Raw genomic sequence first — 19,474 nt, 5'->3', positions numbered from 1 at the left:
ACGCGTCTTTTGTGTTCTAAAACGTGGTTCTTAAATGGGGGTACTTGAAGTAACTCCAGGGGGTACTCGAGATTTTAATCAAAACAAACAAACGTGCAAAAATCCTTTATAATTGAATCAATTCATTGTTTCGGGAAAATATAAGTTGATAAAAGCAATTTTATGCTAGGGAGGTTCTTCAATTTTATTATTGTAAGAAGCCAGATTCACCCCCACGCTAGAATGGTTCGACCCGACTTATGCCACCTCTCGTTACCTGTCAAATGAGTAATCTCTACTATGATCCTAAAAGAGGACACTTTAAGTATTTTTCCGTGAACAAATATTTATTCAGAATTATTCCTCTTTGAGAACAGGTATTTTTTCTTTCAAGAAAAATATTTATTAACAATTATACACACACACAAAGTATAATCCTGTGTTATGAACACATATCTGAAGATGTCTACTTAACACCGTTCTTGCAGTATTTTAGCCAACGCATAGCACACTCCTGGTAGTGCGATAACTACTGTCATTTTAAACTTTGACATGCTACCACCATCTGGGTGAAATTTCAGCTCCCGAGTGTCTTCTTTCAATGCTTTCCCTTTCACGTGAATTTCCATTGACCGACTGACAAAAATATCACATTGGGGTTAAAGTTACAATTCATTTTAAAGTTTGGATCCAGCCGCGGAAAAATATTTCTGCGAAGCTCATGGATTTAATGACTTTTTTTCGGCAAGGCAATGAGCCTTAACCAGCAAAGCCAACACCTGCATGTCGCTTATATGTTCTTCAAATCAGACCACGAATAAAAATTCACGCCGCCGCAGCGGTAAGCTAATTGCAAGATGGCGTCCACCTGCCAGCCGAGGCAAGCTTAATGTACAGTAACCTCAACAGAGGTGAGCCTGAGGGTTAAAGTCATTCATACCGTGATAATGCTGAGCCTTTAGTGTAATAACCACTCCGCAGGGCTGATACAATGCCTGACCTTTAGCGCATCCCTCCATCCATAGCAATGACAGCTCCTGCAGTCCATACAAAAGAAAGCTGAGAGAAAGTAAGGCGCTGAATTTGACGCCGCACGAGGGGTTAAACGCCTCACGCGCTGCTCGGTGGCTCAATAATCTCCCGAGGTTCCGAAAGCTTTGTGTATTGATGAGGCGGGTGGGGGGGAGAAAAAAAATGGCGGCGGGTTATTTCGGGACAGCTCTGAAGCTAACCTTTAGAAGCAAAGGCGGCTAGACAACAATGCGGACGCATTCTGGGTGGAGGACGCCGCCGCTTTGTGCACACGAGCAGCCCGGCCCCTTGAAACACAGCGAACTTGGCCAGACCTGTCTTATCTCTGCTCGCAGCCTTCCATAGGCGGATGCAACTAGGATGAATGCAACAAATTCAAGCAGGTCAAAATAAACATAGAGGAATTGAAAAACAACATTTGCATCGGAGAAAAAAACCCTACCACAAAAAGAAGTAGCTTCTCTTAGAAAAGTGTGTAATGCTAGAAAAATGAAAACGCACAACCTACTGTCTTGAGGTGGAACACGAGTCAACAAAGAAGTTTGCTGACAAAGTTTGACCACCGCTTAACGCAAAGTGGCTAAAATCGCGGGAAAATCAATGGAAAGAATCCCATTAAAATGTATCTCAAAAATTGTAATTGGTTTTATATGGTCCAACATTTGCACAATAATTATTTTAGGACACAAAATCTCACACGTCCTGCTGCAATCACATTGAAATGTCAGAATCATTGCATTTTGAAATTTTACATGTTTTAATCTTCTACTGGAAATTCAGTAAGTCTTTTTTCCCCATTACTCCTTTTATGATATAAAAAACTATCAATGTAATTTCCATAATTTGTAACATAATGCCACAAGGGTTAAAGCAACGGATATTTGAACACAAACAGTGGGGCAACACATGAAGATAGACAGTTAAACAATACACACAGGCACACATTCTTTATCATCTGCAAAGAGTGACAAATATTATTGTGGTAAAGCAAGCTTTGACCACAATAAAAAAAAGAAATCATGTTATAAAATGTTACTATCAAACTAAGAATTAAAGACAGAAAATTACACGTGTTTTGCACAACCATTGTTTTGTGTTGAGAAGCTTGATTAGCTTAATGCTAAGAAAACACCAAAGGAGGGCTAATTGTATTATACTGCCACCAGGTGGTCAATGTCTGCAAATTGGAGAGATCTGCACAATTCATTGTGATATAAAAATTATGTTTTACATCTTATTTATTCATGTAATCAATTCATTTCCATATAAAATGGGGGAGGGGCATTTGCATTCTTTTCAAAAGATCTTTGAGGTATTAAGTGTCGTCAAGGCACCACTCTATTAAATGTAATTAGGGCACTTAAAAACCTTTTTTATGTAAAGTGAAAGTATAATAAAATAATGTACTGGATTAATATGAAGGCTGGACCAGAGTATTAATGATTAAATATAAATGATATGTTAAATATTGTGCAAAAAAAAAGCAACAGTCGAGGGACAAAAATATAAATAAGCCGCTAATAAATGCATTTAGCAAGGACGTTTCTGTGGCACTACATTGCCCTCTAGCGGCCAAGATTCATTCCTGCAACGGAATTCAGCACCACGAACGTGGACAGCTCCTCCCCAAACTCGGATTTTTTTCACAATTCCACTACATTTATGTCGTTTCCACTTTGTGTCGCAATTAATGTCGTAAAAAAAAAAAAAATCTTAAGGCTATCCCTCCAAGCTGCTTCTAAACCCGCACATCCATCAACGGCGACGGTCTCAAATTGAAACCTGACTCCTCTTACGTCGACAAGTTTGTGTTCACGCCACCCTGTGAGCAACACTATGAAACAATAACATCCACACCTGATTCATATTGAAGTATAAAACCCCGAGTTTCGTTCCGTTCCCCTCTTAATGAAAGCTATCATTTCCGCCTGCTTCCCCATGTTGCTATGGAGCGCGGGGATCGATAATAAAGAGAGACGTCTACTGCGCGGCATCGCCATGGCGATGAGCCAGCTCTGTCATACGTGTTTTATCCCTGCTAAAAATCACACGGCCATCACAAGGTGAGATTGTTTCCCTGCGGACGGCGCACACTCCTGCGTCCATCCGGCTTTTGGAAGACTGATGCTAGAGGCTCAAAGGTTACACATGCAATCACGTTAGAGACGGAGACCGCATTGCCGCCGCGTCTCGGGGATATATGACGGAGCGCGTGTGTGTTTGGGGGTCACGGGTGTGCAGTCCATAGAGGCAGGCATGGTGGAATGCAATGTATTGGGAAATGAAATTAAGTCCTTAAAGGATTGCTTTTGGATAGTGATTTGTTCGTATCTTGAGTTCAGTTTCTTATGTAAATGATTTAATTCGTGACAAGCGACAACAGCACTGAAAAAAAAAGGACAAAAAGGTGGACGTTTACCCGCCCGGGTGAGGGGAGCAAAGGGCAGGAGACAATACAAATTAAACAGCAGAAAATATGAAGTAAATGGCAGAAAATGTTACTACCTTTGCAATATTTGTACCATTTTTGAGTCATATTCTTCCACATCATTCTCATCAAAGGATGACACACTCCTGCTAATGAGATAACTAAGCGGTCCTGCCATGTTGAATTTTTGACATGTTGTCACCATCTGGGTGAAATTTCAGCTCCCTAGTGTCTTCTTTCAATGCTTCCCCTTTGATGTGAAATATTGCTGATGTAAAGATCAAAGGATTGGACAAAATACTGCACTTTTGATCATTTTTTGGGGTCATTTTCATCCACATCATTCTGGCAGTTTTCAGGCAAGAGATGGCATACTTCAGGGAGCATGATATCGAAGTGATCTGGGTGAAATTTCAGCTTCCTAGTATCTTTTTCATTATTGTGATCTGAGATGTATTTGATGTAAAGATGAAAGGATTCCCCAAAAAGATGAGACATCATCGGAAAGGCCAGTATGTCCTCTACTGGGCACATTAGGACTTAGTAGGGTAGCTGCAATGAGTCCCTAAACGTAGACCAAAAACTAATGTCCACTGCGATGGACACAAATGAATCGCCACACACACGATTCGCCATACACTATTTGACACTCAAATCCCCACACCCCACTAACTCATCTCCTTTCATCCAAACCTAATCGTCCTCTTTTTTTTTTTTCTTTCGAGCGACACTGCGGACAAGTGCCGCCTTGAGAAAAAGGAGAAAAAAAAGAAAGCGTGAACCCGCCTGTTGACTTTCGTCTCAGAGATGTTTTTTTTCTTAGTCGGCGTGGAATTATAATGAGCAGAACAGATGCAGTAGAGAAAATCCCGGGGATTTATTGCGGTTTATGAAAATGGAAGGAAGGTGTGCAGAATGGCAATGGCCGCTGTGCGTGTACATTGAAGGAATCAGATGAGAAACACTGCCACCCTCTGGACAGGAATCACAGCACACATATCAAGTCCTCCAGTCTCAATGGCAAAGTCCCAAATATGGACATCACATCCTTAAGCGCAATGAAATTAGACTTTCGCTCAAAATTCACAATTCCAATTTTTAACACAGCAGAATTCAAATACATGCCAGCAACTTTTAAGCGCAATCATTGCATGTTTGTGTGAATGCTGGATATGGAAAACAAAACAAAACAAAACAAAACAACCGTAACTTTTTAAAACCTTACTTTTCTGGACAAATTGATACAGCTAATGAATATAATTTTGCACTGCGTTATTTGTCTATATAGTTTTTCTAGTTGTAAAATATTTTCTTATACATTAATTTGCATTTGTATCATTGTTGTTCTTGTTTTATTACATTTAATGTTTTATTGAAATAGTTCAAAGAACTATTTTTAGAATTTCATGATATTATCTTGCACTGTATTTTTCTGGATACTTTATTGTGATTTTATATCTCTTAATAAAATAATTTTATTTCAGATTTTTTTTGAAGTAACACAATTATAATACATCTGGAAAAAAACTCCTTAAAATATTTTATCTTTCAATAAATGTTCTAAAATTAAAAAGATGACTCAAAAATAAATTTCAGTCCCTCTTAAAGAACTGACTCATTTTATTATTTAGTTTTTAATGATTTTTATTATTACTGTTGTTATTATTAGTTTAATTGTTATGGTTACTATTGTCATTATTATTATTACAAATGATAATTTATCATGTTGTTTGTATTTGAAAATAAGTAAACAGGGAATTAATTCTCAACGCTCATAAATCTTATTATTATATTATAGTATTAGTTTTATGAATATAATTTACATATTATTAATATTAATATTAATTAAAAAAACTCATCAAAATATTTTATTTTCTGTAAATTATATCTTTTATCTTTTTTTATATTTCAAGATTATTCATATAGTACTTACCTCTTATTTGTTTATTATTATTTAATTGATGGCATTTTTGTTTGCATTTTAGTATTCTTTTCACGAATATAATTTACATATTATTAATATTAATATTAATTTAAAAAACTCATCAAAATATTTTATTTTCTGTAAATTATATCTTTTACCTTTTTATACTTCAAGATTATTCATAAAGTACTTACCTCTTATTTGTTTATTTTTATTTAACTGATGGCATTTTTGTTTGCATTTTAGTATTCTTTTTACGAATATAATTTACATGTTATTAATATTAATATTAATTTAAAAAACTCATCAAAATATTTTATTTTCTGTAAATTATATCTTTTACCTTTTTTATATTTTAAGATTATTCATAAAGTACTTACCTCTTTGTTTATTATTATTTAATTAATGGCATTTTTGTTTTCATTTTATTATTATTATTACGGATACTATATTTGTAATACTACAATAAAAGGGTGTGTTAGAATCTGGTTTTTCTTCATGGAAAAAAGTTTACCAATCAATGACATTCAAGAATCCGCGGCAAAAGCGTGACTTACCGGGGTGCTGCCGTCCGAGAGGGTGGCCATGCTGATGGACATGCTCATCTTGTCCGACGAAGACAGCGAAGACGGGGAGGGGCTCCTCTTGTCCGCTTCCTGTCTCTGGAGGAAGTCACGCCAGGCGCGCTGGATGCTACGCACGCACACACACGGGCGCAGGTAAAGTGACGTTTGGCCACCGCTAAATCCGCGTCTCCGCCTATTGGTGTCACATTACTACCTAGGTCTACAAAAGTTGTCTTTTTTTTATCTCTCGCCAAATCGTCTATCAGCCTGTCAGCTTTATGTCGTCTGGACTTGAGTAAATCACAGCAAGAAAGTTTTAAGCGGAGGTGATAAAGTTGTTTTTTTGTTTTTTTTTTTGCAGAGGATGTGAGGAGATTTAAGACAGACTCACATCAAGACTTTGGTCTCAAAGGGCGGCACATTCATGTTGATGTTGTCATCCTGGTCCACCATCAGGTCCTCGCTTGGGGGGAATGAAAAGGACACATACACATTCACGCACAAGAAGTGTGCAGGTCAATGAGGAACATGGGGACATTTTCCCTTTGTGACATTTAAATTAATCCTTGCACAGAATACAAAACCATGCACTTGCCTTGTAAAATAATAAGGCATCAAAATGAGTGAATATTTGAAAAAAAAATCAATTTGAACATGAAATTTCTCCTCTTTGCAGTGTATTGAAATGAATATAAAGATTGAAAAATATCTGCTTTTGTTCATGTTACTAAATACCTCAAGTGTGCCTCACAAAATTCCCACACAGGTTCCCATCAAACATCAGATTATCTTAAAGCTAAGAAACGATGCAAAACACCACAAACCAGCTAAAAATTTGCCCCGGCGTGGATTGTACCATTATCACTTATTTGAACAAAAATGCAAAGACATACAATCTGATGCAAAGAAAAATGACTAAAATTTCTCAAGTAGTTGCCAAACTCTTCTTTGTTTCTGTCTCCACATCTGTATTACACTGCCCCTGGTGGCCAGGGCACGCAAAACAGGAAAAATTTGGGCTTAAATGCATTACCTCCCTATTATTTTCTTCTAATCCAAGTTTGGACAAATAACTCATATGATAACCTAATTTTCATGCAAACAAAAGTAAAAGCCCCGAACATTCCATTTTGTCTAAATTGTCCTCCAATACTAGAACGAGCTATGCATTAGCTGTAATGAACAAGAGATGGTTTTGTTCCATCTGGACAAAATGGGCTTCTAATGTGACACGGGCGCATGACGCCGCGTGCTATAATTGCCGCGTTACAACGTGCGCGCGTCCACTCACGTCTGCAGCTGGAAGCTTCCGCCATTAGTGTGCTTGAAGTCACTCTGGAGGCTCCTGAGCTGCTCCTGTGCGACACAAAAAAAGAACAACGCGCATAACCAACAGCACATACACAATTTGGAGCCAAATCGAACTCATTCACTGCCATGGACGGAATTAGGCGTCGGGGTTCATTTTAACAGCAGAGTGAGCGAGCATGCCTGAGCCGCTCTAGGTCAAATAAATTTGGGAGGAAATTGCTGCAAAGAAAAACTACAATTGTCAAAAAAAATAAATACATCATCACCGAGATGACTGCTTTCACTTTCTTGCCTCCCGTGCCACCCCGGAAGCCCATCCGCTCCCATTCAGCTCGGCCCTAATGAGGACAAGGCTGCCTCTACATAATTGAGCAGACTAATTCAATTACGAGGGAGCAACAAAGTTTAAGTGGAGCAATTCTTCCTTGACGAGCCAAAAGGGGGTTCACGTGAGGCCGCCAGACGAGCGGCTCGGGTGCAAGCTGCGGCATTAGCGCTAGCGCGCGCCATTACTGTACAGGGGGATGTGCCGATTAGCTCATAAACACAAGAAGACATTTGAAGACATTACTTGTATCTCCCAATTACCAAATAGGATTGTGGCGCTTATGTAATGTGAATGATTGCGATAATAAATGTCACCTAAATGTCCAGTGCGCTAGATATTGCAGAGGTGGGATCCACAACATTAGCTAGAAATACATAATTAATCAAGAATAAGAATTAAAAGGGAAAAACAAATTTGCCTTTAAAAATAATAGGGCTTACTATGTGATGTACTTTATTGGGTTTAGGTCTTAGTAAACCTAAATTGCATGATAGAAAGAGGTGTTTATTTTTTATTTTTTTTTTAATCTTCCAGGTCCTCTCTTGATCTATTTGAACAATTCTAAGTCGTCGAGGCACAATAAAGCTGTGCTAAAACAATACAAATTTGAAATAAAAGACTGTTCAGATCAACGAATCAAGTTTAAAAGATATACTTTTGATTCAATTAAGTATTAAACTGACATTTTTCTTAACCATTTATATCAATTTACCAGCAATAAATGATGAGAATTATTTTTTATTTCATAGCAAATTCTCAATTTTCATTGCATTAGCTTAGATTTGGTACCGTTATTATGAAATGTCAAATCAACCGTTTGGAAGAGCAAGTTTTTAAAAAATTATTTGACCCTCATAACACTTTTTTTTTTGTTGCAACAAGTTACATAAATCTGTTTTCTAAAACCTTTGCTACCATAATATGTAAAAACAATATGCTTACCTTCGAAATTTGCGCTAAACAAAGGCCCTACGTCAGGAGTGATTTTGTAGTTGATGACGTCGGGTCAGAAGGGGAAATGTAAAGGCATATTGTTTAAAGAAACATTGACATCTAGTGGATTTTTTTAGCGTTACACACGTAATCCGAGCGGTAGAGTTGGCTCATTCAGGTTGAATTAAATTCGACACATTTTTCAATGAGATACAGGGACTCAAAATGTGCTCTACCAAATGGTTGAGCAGAACCTTAAAGGTTCGGCCCAAAAACCTTAAAATATGTGTTTTGTTGGTTTAAAAACAGTTTCTGGATTCCTTTCATAAAAACCGCGCTTTATTTGATAAAAAAAAAAAAAAAATGCATTTTTTTGCCCCTTGTCTCCATATGAATCGCTTCCAAACTGGAGCACATATATCAAAAAATTCAAATAAAATGTTAGTAGAAATTTATTTGTAAAACATACATTTATAACTTAAATACAGGGGTAAAAATGGAAGAATTTGAATGGCGATGAAGTCGATTCAGTTTTCGATCCCCCAAAAAGAAAACTCGAGAATTACGCACCGTATAATGCGGCCCGCATTATAAGGCGCACGTTCATCTCCTGACAAAACTGAAGGCTTTTAGGCACGCCTTACAACGCAAAAAACACGGTATATAGATTCCAAACTAACCCTCAGCAATCCGAAATCTTTCACGGCGCCACAAGCACAGATAGCTCCAATTGAGCATTAATGATTATTCCACTCACGAGAAGACCTAATGTCCCCCATTTCCTCAAATTGAAAGTAGTGGGATTATTTTGGATGTGGGCCGCAGCCGATGCCGCGTTTTCTCATTACCGAGCCTCCCAGAAGGAACAAGTAGCTCATTAGATAGAATCAAGCGCCGTGATTAGTGATCAATGATGGTTTCAATGCGTGGTTTTACTCTTCAAGCGCCTTCGCCTCCCTCCGATGAAAAGACGAATCTGGAGGATGAACACGCGGGCCCGGCTGGAAATTCAAACCTTTTTTGTGATCTGGTCTTTGTCGGTGTCATTACTGCTTTGTTTCTCCCGAACAAAGCCTTCTGTCTATCTCCCCGAAACGCAGCTGTCGCTCTTATTTTAAGTGCATCGGTCTCCGTTGTACGTCGTCAGTCAGACGCGAGACATTTTCAGATGCGCCACCTGGGAATTTTGGGAAAAAGCGGCGAGGATTAGAAGTAGACAAATACGGAAAAGGCGCATAAACGACTCTAAAAATAGCTTTGGAGATGCAGAAGTTGCGTCAGCGACAACACGCGCAAGTGTGAACCAAGTGTGTGCGTGAGAGAGAGAGAAGCGAGGGATTTGTGCTTGACTTTAAGGTGAGTGTTAAGGGGTTAAGCGCTTCCAAAGATAAGGTCTGAGCGAAAGGCTCGGAAATGGCTCTTATGTATTTCCATATAGTAGGTTGCCGTTCGTGTGTGTGTGAGTGTGTGTTTGTGTTTGAAAGAGAAAAGAGAGAGTGAGAGATAGAGCCACGGTAAGAGATAGCTCGTGAGATAGAGAAATACTGTACCGGTAGAAACAGGGATAAAAACGGAAACATAGTTTAATACAAGTGGATAGAGATAGCCAGAAAGAGAGACGGAGATGGAGACAGGGATAGATGAAGAGAGTGCGAGAGAGGTAGAATGAGATGAATTGATGAAAAGCTAAGATAGCCAGCTACGAAAAAATGAATGGTGGATGGCCGGACGGACCGACAGACAGAAAGACATGTAGGTGGATGCGTGGAGGGACGGCTGGACGGACAAAGACAGACACAGACAGACAGATTAGACAGATTAGACAGATTAGATAGATAGATAGATACTGTATTGATAGATAGATAGATAGATAGATAGATAGATAGATAGATAGATAGATAGATAGATAGATAGATAGATAGATAGATAGATAGATAGATAGATAGATAGATAGATAGATAGATAGATAGATAGATAGATAGCATTTCTTCAGTGCTAGCTTGTAGCTAGCTTTATATTTATTTAGCTAGCAAGCTAGATAGATAGATAGATAGATAGATAGATAGATAGATAGATAGATAGATAGATAGATAGATAGATAGATAGATAGATAGATAGATAGATAGATAGATAGATAGATAGATAGATAGATAGATAGATAGATGAGAAAGAAAGAAATAGAGAGGCAGAGAGGGGGAGAGAGGATGGAGAGACAGACAGATGTGAGAGAGAAAGCTAGAGAAAAAAGAGGGAGCAGGGAGAGAGAGGGGACAGACGGACAGACAGTCGATAGATGCGTGAGAGAAAGTGAGAAAGAGAGCGAGTAAAAAGGGTGTGAAAGAGTTCGAGGTCGAACAGATGAAAGGAAAGACAGACTGACGTACAGCTGAATGGGCGAGCGGACGGATAGATGGAGAGACATTAATGGATGGATGCATACATGAGACAGAAAGACGGCCGAGGCATCGACAACTCTCACAAGATCCCAGCTGAGCAAGCGGCAAAATGTGAATTTGCTCTGCGTATCTTCAATAATATACGACCGATCATTTTTCAAACTCCTGTGTGTAAACTTGTATTCAGGAAGCACCTTCGAGCTATTAAAACCAAACAAATGTGAACGAGCCAATAATCTTCAGCTACTTTTTATAGCGTCTCATTTGCGTCGCGCCTATTAATTGAGCGACTGCGAGCCTTTGCTTGCCTAACAGAAATCCAAGCGCCGATATCCGGAGCGCGACGCTCGCCGCTTAAAAAAAAATCCTGACTTCAGCAAGACAATTCCGAGCGACTCCGTGGTATCGATTTCAATATCTGCACCGCTCGGCGTCGTGTAATTACCTCGGACGGAAACAAATGAGTACGCTTGCTCTTTCGGACGAGATTCTGCTGCCCGACGTGGCGTTAGTTCACACCTGCGTCTTCACGCGCGCCAGGGTGGACTGTCCTGTCCCGAATTTTGAGTAACGCGCCCCCCGCCCCCAAAAAAGTAGCATCTCATAAACTCACCTCTTGCATAATTTAGAGGCAACACTGACAGAAAATCGATAGTCATTTTGGGCTTTGGCAGTGCCAAGCAGCCTTGTATTGATTGTTGCGGGCGCCTATATGTGTGTGTATACGTGTGTTGGCACGTGTGTTGCTGGATTTATGGTAGAGTCAGGCGAAAAGCGGCGAGCAAGGGAAGGGGGGTGGCAACGGCTGGAGGAGTGTGATTCTGATGGGGAAGAGACCTTGAACCTTGAGGAACATCAACGCGCAGAGAGGAGATAGCGCTAACACGCCAAACTCGATTTCCCGTGAGGGAGAAAAAAAAAATGATGCACGACATGGAATGCCCAGTGTGGGGATGACTAAGGTTGTTTAAATATTTTTTAAATATTTATTTATGTCTAAATGAAAAGAAGCGAGCGGACTGAACCAACGTACGAGTCTATCCTTGTTCACACACAGGAATATGACTAAAAGGGTTATCACCTAAAGGTTATCAATTAAGAGTGGCGAGGTACTGGTTAGAGCACACGGAAAAGGTAATCCGTTCGAGTCTTGGAAAAGGAAACCTCTGGAGGGACAGCATTTATGGAATTTTCACCCTCCTTTCAAGGCCAACAGAATATTGTGTGTTTTGCCTATGTAAATATGGGTGGTATCACATGAAAGATTGACTTCCATTCATTAGTTTGAATTGTATGTGATAATGGCTGTGTTATAAGTGTGGAAACACTGCCATCCAATGGTCACAGTTATCACTACAGTGCTCAATTGGCTTATAATACGTAAACATTAGTTACGGGGGACAGCTCCTCTTTGTAAAAAAAACGTATTTGACCAGAATTTTATCATCTTTTTTAAAAGATGAGAATTCTCGTCCACGGCACTGAATGAGTTAATTGTGGTCGTTTGGCATATATACGGAATAGTAAAGTTGGTGAAACATGGCTGCTGTGCAACTTCGGGTAATTACGGTAAAACAAACACGAAAATGAAAAAACAACTAGTTCGAGCGCATTTAACGATACACTGTTGAGGCGTTCACTGACCGCCCATAATGTAGGAAATCTGAAACACACTTAACTTATAGCGTAACAAATATAAAACGTATGGATATGAACATAAGGAAAATATGAAGAATTTAGGAAGATGACAATTATTCTGTTGTGTCTTATATTTGGGGAATTACGGTACTTGAAACCCCCAAAAAGTTGTAATGATTGGAAATGAATTTCAGGCGTCAACTTAAGCAGTTGACTCTGCAGCTGGAAGTAAGTCGTGAATAGAGGTTTGTCGGTGCACGCGCAGGTGGAAAATGACGTCTACACAAAGGAAATGCGATCTATCAAAGCACGTTCTGTATTCCCACCAAAAATGGCCCCAGTGTTGCTGGTATTTTTTATTCAATTGAGGACAATGCCAGCTCTTTAGGAGCAGGACTTCATTTCGATATAATGAACCAGGTCAGAATGATGCCACGGAGGGTTATTAAAAAAAATGTACTTGAACTAAAAAAACACATTTATATTTTCTTGTATTTGTACGAAACTATGATCAAAAGACATGAAAAAAATCTTACAATTACAGTGGACCCCTGGGTTGCAGTGTCCCTGTCTTAAGTCTTTTTCATGCTGCGATTAAAATACTGAGTTTTTTTCTTCCCCTCTTTACGGTATTTTCTTCGCTTTGTGACAAAAACAACTGTCATGACCCTAGGGGGTTGGCTGTATTTGTGTTGTTTTGTCTTGAGGCTGACAACATCAAGAACCTAACCAGTACAGGTCACGTGACTCTTCAAAACTTCCGGTGACAACAATGACACCAATTTCTACTTTTCTATTTGCCTGGTCATTTGGCACCACCTTGTGGCACTATATGAAATTACCACAAAAAGGAGTTGTAAAACCACGTCGCCCACCCAAAAAGTCCACAATCTGAAATGATTATAATCCATAGCACAAGGGAACACTCACAAAGCTTAGAAAAAAAAAGCAAGACCCATTCAATAACATTTAATACTTGACCTTTGTACACTATTTTTTTTAATCTGCATTTTGCCAGCGTAACCTGATATGATTTCTTCACTTTTTATACTGCTTATTGTTTTTATATTGACTGTGAAATGCCTTGGGTTTTTTACGACCGCGCGCTATTGTCCGTATAATTCTTTACTGTCGTACACTTTTGCGCCTTCGGTCTTTCCTCTAATAGAATGTTTTAAGCCATGTCTGTTTATCCAATTTTCTATGATAGGGTCATAAAAAGCACATGTTTCTTTTTGACACAGCTTTTCTTCGCTTGGAATTAAGCCTCAATAAAATCTCACAGTTTCATCAAAATTGCTGCTTTACGATGGCAGACAAAAATGGTCTCAACCGACACAAAAAATGAAAAATGGAAATGTTTTCAATGGAAATATGCGTTATTGTTTTCTGTATCAATATAACTCTTTAACTGTTGTGCAATATTTTAGTATTATTTGATATATTTTAAAATTTCAACATTTTTAGGTCATTTCCGTGGTATTTTAGCCACGCTCCTGGTTGTGTGATAACTCGTGTCACATGAAACTTTGACACGTCAGGACCTGGGTGAAATTTCAGCTCCTTCAGTATCTTCTTTCAAACCCTTCTTTCTAACCCTAACCCCTAACCCTTCTTTCAATGCTTTCCCTTTGATGTGAAATGTCTTAAAGCTCGAAGGGTTGGACAAAACATGGCAAAAGGGTTAACAAAGAAAACATTCATAGTTCTTTCATTTTCACCTGATGATTAGATGAAATGTTGAGACGAATATCAAATACCAAAAGTAGCTGCAGCCCTACACTTCTTACAGAAAAAAATTGACCTGTTAGTAAATCAGTATCGAGGCTTCGTATCGGAGCATTCCAGTAATATTTTCAGACGATAAAAAAAGCCGTGGGAGCTGACATTCTCGTCCCCGATGAGACCGAAGCACGACGGAGGTATCAGCACACGTATTTAGGCCCGGAAGATATAAAATTGGACCGAGGCCAGCCGAGAAGCAGAGAAACAAGAGAAATGGCCCGCCCGGCGAATGGCCTTCATCCCGACCAGTTCTAGGGTGTAAATCTGTCCCTCGCACCTCCGACCCATCCGCATCACCCCGCGCACACATGCGCCGGTGATTTAAATAGCCGCTGCTGGAAATGCGCCTTCACTCCGCCCAGGGAGCAGAAAAAAGGAGAAGACCAATTCGCAGGCACACAAAGGTCTCAGGGCTTTATAAAAACACAAAGTCATCTTCGGGTTCCCCTCCATCCTCGCCGCCGCCGCCCTTTTAAGGTCAGCCCCCGCCCCGGTTATAAACATGCTAGTTTTCCGATTTTTGATTTCTCCGCACATCCCGGCAGGCGCGGTATCCCGCTAGACTTGGCCGGGCTCGTCAATACTTGATGAGCTACCCGACGGGGAAGCGCTGGCAACAAAATCCGAGCCAGCACGGGCTCGGGTCGCCATCCAGCGCCGCCGCACGCCGGCCAGCTGTGTTTGTTTGCTTGATGAATGCAATTAGTTTCGCAACGCACACACAAACACACCGCCATGCCGGGCACTTTTTTTTCCCTCCTATATGGATAACCGATTAATCTTTGTTAATTTGAACTTGTGCAGCGCTCCCCAAAATAACCTCTAAATCATTGGTTCTCAAATGAGGAGAGGTGAACCCCTGGGGCACCAGGGGCAATGGGAGATTTTAACAGGGTTTCTACAGGTTATCCACAAATCTATTTTAATTATTTTGAATTCAGTGACAGAAATGGTACTTTTTCGTTTTTGGACCCTTGTGCGCACACTTTGCAAACTTTACGCACTGCGTTATTTTTCCTGATGTTGTAAATGCTTTTACAGGCGTATAAATTGAAGATTTTTATGAATCCTTTTTTTTCGTCAACCACTCAAATTGTTCAGCGGCATCAGTTTTATCCATACTTATGGAGGTTAGAATTATTAACACCCTCAAAAAAATTGAAAAATGGTCAAATGTCTTTGTTGACATGATGCTGACACGTTATGCCATTAACTGGTCTCTACTGCCACCTACTGTCTTGAAGTGAAACACAAGTCAACAAAGAATTTTCTGGTTGCTCACATACTTTTCTTTTATGATATCATAAAGGAATTTCCATAATTTGTAACATAATGCCACAAAGGGGTCAGAACAAATGACTTTAATTCTCCCAATATAGGATGCGCCTGTACATAGGAAACACCCTTCATTTTTGGGTCAAATTTTGGTATTTTTTATGATATTGTGTACAGGACATACCAATAGTTTAGTGACAATATAAAAACAATCGCAAAAAGGAGTGAATCTCACCTTTGTAATTTATTCGTATTTCTTGTGTTCATATCCGTACGTTCTCTATTTTTCGTGTGTTCAGGTAAGCGTGTTTCAGATTGCCCACATTGTGAACAGTCAGTGAACGCTGCACCAGTGTTACGTTGAATGCGCTCGTCATTTGTTTTAAGAAGTTTGTTTTTCCTTTTCTCACAGTCTCGAGTTCGTTTTGCCCTAAATACCCATAATTGCGCACCATCCAGTTTATGATTGTGTGTATAATAACGAGTCAAATGGAATACCTTTATGTGATTTCTAACCGGTGCCCACAGGGTCCATACCTTGCCTCCGTTAATTAAATCAGCCGGACACATCATCGTTTTACACCGTTTTTTACATCGTTTAAGTAATATTCATATTTGTGTATGGACTCGGACGTCGGTTCAGTCTGCCCGCTTCTTTTTTTGGAAATAATTTTTAAGTTATCTTTTATGGGACGCCCCCATACTTTTGTTGTCTTAAGTGCATTTTATATTTCACATTTTTACTATATTTCACAGGTTGAATATGATTGAATAACGATTGAGAACCACTGCTCGAAAACAAAATCAATGCAATGCAGCGATGTATACGGATATTATTTTGACCCCCCCTGAAGCCAAAACCCGCCAAAGAGCAATGAAGCAAATGTTGAAAGTGGCTGGAGAAGGACAGGCAAAGGGGCCATTACGTAGGCAGAAGCTTTTAAGAGGTTTAAGGCAATGACCATATAATTGCAAATCCGCTTCCCTCAAACCGGCAAAGTCTCATCTCCCAACTTCTTCTATAAAGGAGTTATTATAAAAAAAAAAACCACAAACAAAGGCAGCTTTTGTGATAAGCTCATGCGGTGCTTTCCTTGTCATTGTCTCAAATCCCCATATAAAAAGAAAATACACGCGGAAATGCCGGTTGAAGTAAAGTCAAAGAGTTACACGCGAAACCGGATTTTCAAACAGATGCGGCTGAATATTAAAAAATGATTGCGCGCCAGATGTTGCGAAACGGAAGTAAGGCCTGCCTCGCTATTTTTGAAAGAAGGTCAAATGGAGTCATCTTTTGTTTGTAGCGGGACCTTCTTGCTAGTTGAGTAGTATGCTTTATTTTTGACTGTGATCCTTACTGATATACTGAAAAATTGCCGTTTGAATGAGTTGTTAATTTGATGAAAAAAAAAACAAACAAAAAAATGACATGGGCTATTATTTTTGTTGTCAAATTCTGATAAAATACAAATAAAAGAAAAAAAAAGAACAATTAAGTCGTTACTTTATTTATGCACTGAAATATAGTTAATTACCAATTTTAAGATATTTTACCTATTTTTAGCACTGCTTTGCACTAAGGTAAATGATGATTTTAGGTATCACAATACTTAAATAACTATGTACTAAAGTAAATGTGTTAGTACTTAAATAAACACCAAGAAGCATCAACTGACCTGCTGATTGGAGGATGTAATAAACCACAAACTCAACTACCTCTTGTAAATTTTATTTAGTAAATATTCAATCAAGTACATTAAAGCCAAAACTTTAAAACTTGATTACCTAAAGTCATTGATTATTTTAGTGTTTAATTACCAAAGGTAATCTATTAATTCAGCACTAGATTACCTAAAGTAATCCATTACTTTACTGCCTGAATACCTGAATGAATGGATTACTTTAGTACTTTATAACCACTAGTTAATTACCTAAGGTACTTGATTACCTTAGCACTTAAATACCTTAACTAATAGATTACTTTTTTCTTCACTTTAGTAACAGCCTAATTGAATTACATTCTCATTGAATTACAATTTGCGGAAAAATGCAGAAACTGAGAAAAATTCCCCCAGAAGTGCTTTCAGGTTCGCCCATTTGAGAACCTCTGAATTAGATAAACTCGATTTCTCAATGTGAGCTTGAGAGAAGAGAAAGAAACAATATGTTTAAGAAAAAAAAAAACTTGTCATAAAATAGTCGTGAGGTGATAATAGTAGGACTAACTGATCACATTAAATTTGTTTTTTAAAACCGAAGAAGAGCAATCCCAGAAAAAATAAGAGCTGCACTAAAACCCCTGATGGGAGGAGTCTCAAAACAAAACAAATGTTCACAGAGGGCGGGCAGCACTTTGTTACCCCTGCTGTACACATGAAGGTGAAAAAGTAACAACCCCGACATCTTATCATAAAAATAAACAAAGACAATTAGCAACACAAACAATACTGTCCTCCTCTAATTGCGTGAACCACTTGGGCTCATTTGGACCATTACCAGGTAAGCCGGAATAATTACGGGTCGACCTTGAGGCCGGCGGTGGCTCCGGTCGCCCGGCAGCCAAAAATCTGTCACAAACCTGCTTCTCTAGTGATGGCAACCTAACCGCTTTCGCACAGCAGCTCGCCATCTGCCGTGGAAAAAGACTTTTTTTTTTTCTATTTGCCTTTCATGCCCGCACACACACACACACACACACACACGCAAGGTATCAGTCTCCCGAGGGCGCCCTGGTCCAGCCGGCGCCATCTCCGCCATCCGCTCGGCTCTTTTCTGCCACGGGGACTCAAAGTCTGTCAGTAGGCTCCAGTATGTGTTTGTGTGTGGCGCTGATAGCGCACGCTCCAGACAGGTCGTCTTATCTCTAGTCAACCCCGGCCGCACTCTGGGAATATTTACCAGGCGCAAAAAAAAAATAAAAAATAAAGTCCTCTTTTGGGATCATGGTAAAGATCTCGTTCTCAAAAAGAAATCCTAAAGTTCATTTGAAATAAAGCGATAGACAGCTGGAATATGTCAGTTTGGGTCGAACCATTCCGATATGGGGGAGACGGGGATTTTGGATAGTAAAATTGAAGAGGGGTGCCCCGAGATCTACTTTTACAGCAGCAAACTTGGGTGTGGGGCAATAAATAATGCTGTTTATTTTTATTTTTTTTAGAAGTGCTATGACACAATGCGCTGCCAGTGTATCATAGTAAAAGCCAAACGTTGTGAGAATGCTTCAAAATAAACTGTACTTACGGTACAGGTAACAAAAGGACACTTTTATTTTGAAGTTCCTCACGGAAGTGACGACGCCCAACTAGCGTGATCATCTTTGGTTGAAGGAATTTATATTTTCCTCAAATCTCTACTCATGAACGTCTTTACGTTACGCTTCGGGGAATATATTTTCTCTTGTTACGAAAGAAAAAATTCAGGATACGAAAGGTGGAAATTGTCGGTGTATAATAATGAGACACAAGATAGGCGCCAGCAAGCCTGCGACCTCCGCGGGGATAAGCGTCTCTCGAAAATGGATGGATGGAAGACACCAACGCTCGCTCAAACAAGGAGAGGGCTGAACAACATAACACAGGAAGTACGTCGCTTGACCTTAAACTACGCTTAAGTAAATTTACATTCTCAAAAATACCCCAAAATAAATATTATTGCTCCCATGGACTTGAAAATGATGCATAGATCACTGGAAACGTAAACAAAAATGTACAAATAAAATGATCTAAAGTTCTCAGCATGCACTCCCAACACACCAGTGCCATCTCAAGGCAAACACATGAACTGCACTCATATTGCCAAGTCTACAAGTAATGTTATTTATTTAAAAAGTTTAGGAGTATTTTGTTTTGTTTTTTTAGTTTGGAACGGATTATGCTA

At 39.2% G+C, this 19,474-nt stretch overlaps 1 protein-coding gene across 1 annotated transcript in view; it reads right to left on the bottom strand.

Moving 5' to 3' along the window:
• The window catches only part of schip1 (schwannomin interacting protein 1), a 237,509-nt gene that overhangs the window by 150,561 nt on the left and 67,474 nt on the right, over positions 1–19,474 (bottom strand). The window contains exons 6-8 of the mRNA XM_088427885.1: positions 7,221–7,285; positions 6,321–6,392; positions 5,921–6,056 (exon numbers count right to left, since the gene is read on the bottom strand). Of these exons, the coding sequence (XP_088284011.1) occupies positions 5,921–6,056; positions 6,321–6,392; positions 7,221–7,285 (273 nt within the window). The remainder of the gene's footprint in view (positions 1–5,920; positions 6,057–6,320; positions 6,393–7,220; positions 7,286–19,474) is intronic.

Source organism: Hippichthys cyanospilos, chromosome 11 (genome assembly GCF_059441005.1).
Source record: "Hippichthys cyanospilos isolate Australia breed blue-spotted pipefish chromosome 11, RoL_Hcya_1.0, whole genome shotgun sequence".
In the NCBI taxonomy this organism is placed as follows: domain Eukaryota; kingdom Metazoa; phylum Chordata; class Actinopteri; order Syngnathiformes; family Syngnathidae; genus Hippichthys; species Hippichthys cyanospilos.
Note: the sequence above shows the minus strand (reverse complement) of the source record. Positions and strands in the feature narration are given on the sequence as shown.